Here is an 8,129-nt window from a genome sequence, read left to right as displayed (position 1 = left end):
TTCTAAGATATCTCAGATTTACTTGTAACATTGGGCTAAACTATACTAGATATCCAGTTGTACTTAAAGGATACTGTGATGCGAATTGGATATCGAATACTAGAGACTCAAAATTCACCAGTGCGTATGTCTTTACTTTTAGTGGTGCGACTGTATCTTGGAAATCTTTTAAACAGACTTACATTGCTAGGTCTACTATGGAATCAAAGTTTATAGCTTTAGATAAAGCAGGGGAAGAAGCAGAAGGATTTCGTCACTTCCTTTAAAATATTCCAACGTGGCTGAAACCTGTGCCTGCTATATGCATACATTGTGATGGTCAATCTGTGAGAACCCGCATTTAATTATTCTTAGAAGAAAATAAATAAATTGATTTTATCCAGAGTCTATCTAATATATATATTAGTGTATAAGTTAGTTTTAAATTAATCCATAACAATAACAGTGTTAAGAATAATAATTTTGTGGGTATTCAATATTTATTGTTTATAATTTGTTTTAATAAGGATTCAACATAATAATTATCCTTACTAAATACCTTAGTTAATTAATTTTAAGAAACCCACACAAATACATACACACATGCACACACACACACAAAAAAAAAAAAAAAAAACAGATTTTCGGTGACAGTGTTGGGTGACACTTGTATGCATGTATTATATCCTTGGGTTTAGAAAATTCTATGGGACTCAATAGAATGATTAGAAAAAGAGAGAGAGAAAGAGAGAGAGAGAGAGCCTCAGGTAAGAGCCGCAGATAAGAGCCTCTATCTCTCTCTCTATATATATACAAACAGTTTGCACCTTCTCCTTAACTGATCGGAGAAAAGTAAAAAATTATGTGAGTTAAACTGAGAACAAGAATAGAAGATCGGGAGTTTATAATTTTTTTCTACCATTTTATCACCTCATTTCAATCTCACTACTAGATAAGAAAACCCTCTTAACCTCTCATTCTTTTTAGTTGTAAAAATTTCAGAATTGTGTTCATAGCAAAAATTTGGATAAAATCTTGTTTATAGTTGTATGTAAATTTGTGATTTGTATATTAAATATTTGAAGGTTATTTGTATTAGTAGCCTTAAAATTGTCATAATTATTAATCTGATTAATTTCCTTTAAAAGAATGGTAGGTTAATTATGTTTTCTTACCGTGTTGCAAAACTCATGGCATAAATTTTTGTTGCCTTGGCGTTTTATGCCAGATTTTGGCGAGAAATGAATGGAAACTGAAATTGGTGCTGCTGCTAATATAGAACGGTGGCTAACTTGAAATCATGACTTTAGTAACATAAAATTTTACTATCTTATGTATTAGTGATTAAGGATATTATAATGTTGTTTAATGTTGGATGTGAACTTTTAATTTTATTTTTTATTTTTGTGTCGTTAAACTTTCGACTGTATGAGAATTTAAAATTTTCCTGTTAAAATGTTAATTTTTTTAATTTAATAAGTTATTTTGTTATTTAAATTCTCATGATGTTCCAAAAGTTTTGGGGTGTCAGAAATTGGTATCAGAGCCAAGTTTCAAACCTTTGGGCCATGGGTAGTAGTTATATGTATATATTTTTATATTTAAGAAAACCTTACGTTACCTTGTAATTTTTTGTGACATAACTAAGTTAGAACCTTTTAAATTATAGGATGCCGGGATCGTCGAATGTTAACTCTCATGAGGAAGATTCGGTGGGAAATTATAAAATAGAGTTTGACCCAAGTGAAGAAGTGCAGTCGCCTATAGAAGACTATGAGCCTGAGTCTAAACCTGAACAAAATATGCCTATGTATGACCCAATGCAGGTGATTGTGATTGAGTCTAACACCGAGGAGGAACCCGTAAAGAGTAATACTGACGAAAGTATTGGAGATATAAGAGTTGTATTTGAAAATTGGAATGTTCAAAATGGGCTAAAAATTGGCTCATTTGTGTATATTAGGATTTATCCCTTAGGAAACTGTGCTTGGAAGTCCGAAAGTTGGGTAGATGCTTACATTGGACCTGTCCAGATTTTAAGGCAACAAAATCTCTGGTTGTTGTAGACATCTCATTTTTGGCCATCCTCAAGACTTGGACGTCATCGCTTGTGCACTCGATGATTATGATTGCATGTGCTCGTTTTAGTGGTCGAAGACCTCGATGGAATGCCCTGCCTTTGAGCCTTTAACTTGTCTATTCTGTGTCTTATTTTGGACCAAAATCTTAGTACTTCAAACCTCAAGACCCTGGGACCTGCAGGCCTCCTCTGGTGGGCTGTCGGCCACCCTTGTGCCTTACCGGCCAATGGTGTGGCCTGTCGGCCATCAATGTCTTTTTTCAGATATTTTGTTGACAACTGTGCCAGCTGTTAGCACAATTGGCTGCATCTCCCTACACGTGTATGGAGGGATATATCTCAGCCACATGTATGTTTTTCTATATATAAGGGGTCTCCTCCTCCATTTTTTAGGGTTAGAATTTTTGGAGCAAAAAATCTCTCTCTCTCTCTACACTTCTCTATCTCTTGCAAATTAGTACACATTAGTCTACATACACCACACTTTTGCCTACACCTTTTTAACCAAAGTTGATCATCTTTGAGCTGAGGTTCCTTGAGGCCTTCTTGAAGCTCTAGAAGGTGATTTTGGCTTGAATTGTTGCCTAGAATTGATCTTTGCTTCAATAGGTATAAAACTTCCCCTTTTAGCTTGCTTTGCATACTTGTTTTTCTATCTTTTTCCCACTATTTTTGGGCTGTTTTGAGCTTTAAAAACTCTGTTTTTGTGGGCTGAAATTGGTGTTTTAGGCCATTTAAGGTTAGGGGGTAGCTCACCCCTCTTCATTCCTTGTTTGTAAGGCCTTTCTACCTTTGTTTCCTACTTTCAAACCATCTTTTTTTTGGCTTTTGAACATTGAATTTCGGAGTGTTTTCAATGGTAAAAATTATCTTTTGAGGTCCAAATTTTGAGGGGTTAGCCTTCCCTCCTTGTGTCTTGTTTGCAAGCCTAGTTAGCTCCATGTGTTAGCTTAATTTTCTAGCCTTTTATAGCTTAATTCCAGCATGTTTTAGGCTCTGTTTAAGACTTTTTTGCCTCTGTTTTTGGTTGTTTAGTGCATTTGAGTCTTGTTTGCATGCTTCTAGTGTAAGTGTCTTCACAAGCTTGGTGTTTTAGGCCTTTAGACAACACTTGTTTGAATTGATTGCATGTTTTAGTGCTTTTCTCACTTAATTTTGGCACTCATTAATCTCTAAAACCTCTCTCATTTCTTGAATTTTTCATTTGTTTTAAGGGTTGTTTCAACCTTAGGGTTGTTTAAGGTTGAGATTGAAGTCTATCCCTAATGGTTTAATCCTCTTTTGAGAGTTCATTATCAACGACATGACATGTCTCTCTTGCCTTAAACTACCCCTTATTTGACACTTCCTTTTCTTTAGAGGACTTACTCACCAATGGACTTAATTGGTTAAAGAATGGAATGGTAAATTAAAATGGGTAAATAAAAGTTGAAACTAAAATTGTGCAAGTTAAGAATTTGATTGTGTTTTGGTGTGTTCAATCGGACGTTAATTGAACACAAGAAAAATTTGGGCATTTCATACTTAAAGTGATCAAATGTGCCAAGTTTCCTAGGTTACCATTTCCCTTGATCATGCATGCTAGGGTGATGGTTTTTGGTCTTGTTTGTGCACTGATTAAACTTGTACACCTTAGTTCTTTGGCCATCATGCAATGAAATTGCTTGATTGATGGTTTTGGAACCAAGTGTATCACTCCTTTGAGATGTTTTGATGATAAGTAAGGATACACAGTACAAACAACCTGTGAAAGTACCATCTCTTTGCCCTGTTTGCTCTCTGTTGCAGCAAGGAATAGTGTATCATCAGGCCATCAGTGTTGGACGACAACCCCCAATGGTGGCCGGCTGACCACCACTTCTGGCCTGTCGGCCACCACTTCTGGTCTGCCAGCCACTAATGAATTTTGAGCAGAATGGTTGTGAAGCAGAGCAGAGTTGACCTGGAAGTGGAAAATCAGTGTAAGTGTTATGTAACAGAGGCTTTCAGAGGCAGACAGTGGATGTTCTTCGGGTGGAAATCGAGCATGAATGGACCTCCCTTGTTTCTCAGAACTAGTTAATTAGTTTAATTATCATTTAGCCATTTATTTGTTGTATTTAATTAGTTGTAGCTAATTAGTTTGTTTTATACTTATTTAACTAGTTTAGATTAATTAAATTAGTTTGTGTTGTAAATATTTAATTAGTTTAGCCTAGTTAAATTATTTAATTGTTGTACTTAATTACTTAGCTTAGATAGCTAGCTAGCTTATTTATTCGGGTTTTGTAATAATTAGTTAAGTAGTTTAGCTTAGCTAGTTTATTCATTCGGACTCTCCTTTGTGAGAGCATGATGTAATAATATGTATGTCTTCCAACCCCACGTCTTTTTCCCTTTTATTTAACTACTTATGATGGTTAGATTAAGAGCATCACGTTTCAATTAGCATATCGCATGCTTGCATTCATTTGTATTGCATACACTGAGGCTCGGTTCATCATTCTAACTGCATTGTCATTTCAATACTTCTTTGAATACGTGCTTAGAACGTATGTTATCAAATTGATTCATATGCCATGATAAGTAGCCAAGCCTATTTAGTTGCATTATTGCATGTGTTGCATTAGTCATCTTGTATAGTTAGGAATCGGGCATTTTTTTTCTAACTCTTTTGTTTATCTTAGCTTGGAGTACTAGGTGAGTTTTTAGTACTTTAGCATACCTGCATGAGTGTGAGGATTGCCATAACTAGCATGCTTGCCATGAGGCTAAAAACTTACTTGTTAAACTGTATGAATGCCTGTGCATGAAGGCTTGTTGTTTGAATTGGAATGATTTAATGAATATACGTTTAAGCTCACTTTGTCAACTGGCAAATTCGCAAACTTTAAAGCCCACTTTGTTAAGTGGCAAAATCAAACTCTTTTCAAAAAAACAAACATGAAATTGAATTGTTCTAATTCGGGCAAACTAGTCTATACCTTGTGTGCATCACATAGTAATGCTAGCATAATAAACCGGGACAAGAGCATATAATATTGATAAAAATCATATCATGATTAGTAGAGGTTGATCTTTAATCGGGCGAGCGGGGGTGCTCAATTCATGACCTTCCCCTCTTGTACTTAAGTTCCCGAGCTAAGGAAACTTTGGTGATGACGGACACGTGGCCTTTGGCACGAGTCATGGGTTTCCTAAATTTCTCCAAAACAAAAAAATACTTAGGTGGCGACTCTGAATCTGGCAGAGCAGTCTATTTTTGACAATTTGATTCAAAATCGATTTTCTAAAAGATTTGCCGGATTTGGACTCTTTGGTGTTTATCAATTTCACATTGCACTTGTGAGATTAGATTCAAAACCACAGGAGTCCGAACTGTAGGGCTTTTTTCGAGCTTCCGAAAGGGGGTGCGAAAAAGTCAACTACAGTTGTATCAGTTAGACCCCATCTCGGATGGCTTTACCAATAGAATAGGCAACATTTTTGATATTTGGAGCTTTCAGTATGTCATGCCCGACCCAAATGGAATTGTGAAGACAAATGGATCGGTGGATTTCAAAGATTGGAGAATTTATTAGGAGGAACCGGTGCAGCTATTAGGACATTTTGTGCATGAAACTATTGTTTTTGTGAGGGTGCTGTGGCGATTCATGGGGCTTTTCTAAGCCATGTGGGAGCAGGAAGTCCTTGTGAGGAGGGACTATCCATAGCTATTTGATTAGAGGTCTTAAGGGAGTTACAAACTAGGCTAACTAATTGTTTTGTGAGCTTATAATGTAAAAATTTCCTAGTTTAAAATTGTCAGTATAGGTAACCCTAACTAATATCTGTATTAACCTTGACTAGTAGGGGCTATCTTTTGTCTTATATTAGCTTGTAGTATTTTATTTTTATTTTTATTTTGCTACTTTGTAACTTGTCCCATTTAATGAATGAAGCTTCTTTTATGAAATCCTTAATTACTGTCTTTGTATATATATATAATACAATAATAATAATGATGATAATAAATAAATAAATACATAAGTCACAAATTACCAACAATTCCATCATGTAGAATGCCTAGACGAACAAGAAATAATAACAACGGTAATAGTGATGGAGTATCTGATGGCAATGTCGCTCGGATTATACGCGCAATTATCGATAGGGTAGGTAATATACCACCGCAAAATCAAGATCAAAGCAAATCTGAAATGATAGCAAAGTTTGAAAAGTTGTATCCCCACCAATTCCTTGGTGGATCTAACCCCTATGAAGCTGAAGCTTGGTTAAGAAAAATTAAGAAGTTACTAGACACTTCTGACATCCGAAATGAGCAAGATAGGGTGACCATGGCGGTGTTTCAAATGGAAGGGGAAGCAGATCATTGGTAAAAAATTATCAGAAGTACCTGACAAGTAGAGACATTGACTTTGAGGCAATTTGAAGACCTATTTATGGAAAAATATTTTCCTAACTCACTAAGACAAGAAATGGTTCAAGAGTTCCTCCAACTGAAACAAGGAAAAATATCAGTTATTTAATATGCAAACCGTTTTGAGGCTCTCTCAAGGTATGCTTCAGCAATAGTAGCAAACGAAGAGGATAAGGTTAGACGATTCGAATGGGGTTTGGACACAGATATTAGAGGAATATTGATCATAGTATAACTATCCACCTATGCTCAAATAGTGGATCGAGCCTTAATCGTGGAATGCAAATTAGCAGTTTTCGAATGCATTCGAAATTAGCGATCAAGGAATAATAACCAACCACGAGGAGGAGGTCCAGTTCAAAACACCAAAAACCATCCAGTACCAACACCTTATGCTGGAGGGTTACAACAACAACAAAGGCAGAATCAGGGAAACCAATAAGGAGAAAACTCTGTAAATGAGTGGAAAGAAAAGTGTTTCAAATGTGGTCAACAGGGGCATCGTCAAAGTGAGTTCCTTAAGGTGGGGAATATTTTATGGATCAATGAAGGGCACAACAATATAACAAATACTAGCCAGGACAAGGTTCTAAACGCACTCAAACTACTCAGACCAACAAGGGGCAGCCACAAGCCTTAAGGAATGCGTGCTGGCCAAGAACACAATCACAAGGAGCTGGAGATGGAAAGAAACCAGGAGGGACTAACCAACAAGCAACAGGAAGAATGTACGCTCTTCAAGAAGAAGAAGATGTTAGTAACCCATCAGTAATTCAAGGTATGTTAATCCTCATGAATTCTTGGGTTAAAGTATTGTTCGAGTCTGGAGCATCACATTCTTTTATATCTACTGCATCCGTATCAAGTTTGGGCTTGGAACCAGAAACGTTAGAAATAGTTATGAGTGTTGCTTCACCCTTAGGTGGTCAAACCCGAGTAAATCTAGTATGTAAATCTTGTGAATTAGAAATCTCTGATTCATATTTGATTTGTGATCTAAGGGTTATGGAAATGTCTGATTTTGACGTCATTCTAGGAATGGATTGGTTATCAATTCATTGGGCTATTATTGACTGTTACCGTAAAACGGTTATGGCATCTTCCCTTAATGGCACGAAATTTCAATTTAAAGGAGATAGACAAGATTCTTTAATTCCAACGTGCCGCAAATCACAATGGAATGATCAATTAACTGGATGGTTGGCAAGCTTAATTTTGGAAGACAAAAATCAAAAGGATCTAGGATTACCCCATGTAGTGTGCGAGTACGCTGATATTTTCCTTGATGAATTACTAGGACTACCCCCAAAACAAGACGTAGATTTTATGATCGAGCTCTAACCTGGGACTTCACTAATTTCTATGACACCACATTATATGGCACCAGCTGAACTTCGGGAATTGAAGGAGCAATTGCAAGAATTGTTAGATAAAAAGTTCATTAGACCAATTACGTCTCCATGGGGAGCACCAGCATTATTTGCAAAGAAGAATGATGGAACCTTGAAATTATGCATTAATTACCGACAACTAAATCGAGCCACTATTAAAAATCGATATCCATTACCAAGAATTGATGACTTGTTCGATCAATTTAGAGGTTCAAAATGTTTTTCCAAAATTCACCTTAGGTTTGGATATCACCAACTTCGTGTCAAAGAAGAAAATATA

General features: G+C 36.1%; 1 protein-coding gene across 1 annotated transcript; it reads left to right on the top strand.

Annotated features, from left to right (window-relative positions):
• The first annotated feature begins 7,184 nt into the window (after window positions 1-7,184).
• Window positions 7,185-7,799, top strand: LOC145822061 (uncharacterized). The gene has a single exon (XM_082918650.1). It carries the CDS (start codon window positions 7,185-7,187, stop codon window positions 7,797-7,799), a length of 615 nt encoding a protein of 204 aa, XP_082774776.1.
• Window positions 7,800-8,129: the final 330 nt, after the last annotated feature.

The sequence above is a fragment of the Camellia sinensis genome, chromosome 1 (assembly GCF_055761805.1).
Source record: "Camellia sinensis isolate YWXY chromosome 1, ASM5576180v1, whole genome shotgun sequence".
Taxonomy (NCBI): domain Eukaryota; kingdom Viridiplantae; phylum Streptophyta; class Magnoliopsida; order Ericales; family Theaceae; genus Camellia; species Camellia sinensis.
Note: the sequence above shows the minus strand (reverse complement) of the source record. Positions and strands in the feature narration are given on the sequence as shown.

Excerpts from the sequence above, each read along its gene's own strand:
- LOC145822061 (XM_082918650.1), top strand. The coding sequence starts at position 7,185 with ATGTACGCTCTTCAAGAAGAAGAAGATGTTAGTAACCCATCAGTAATT.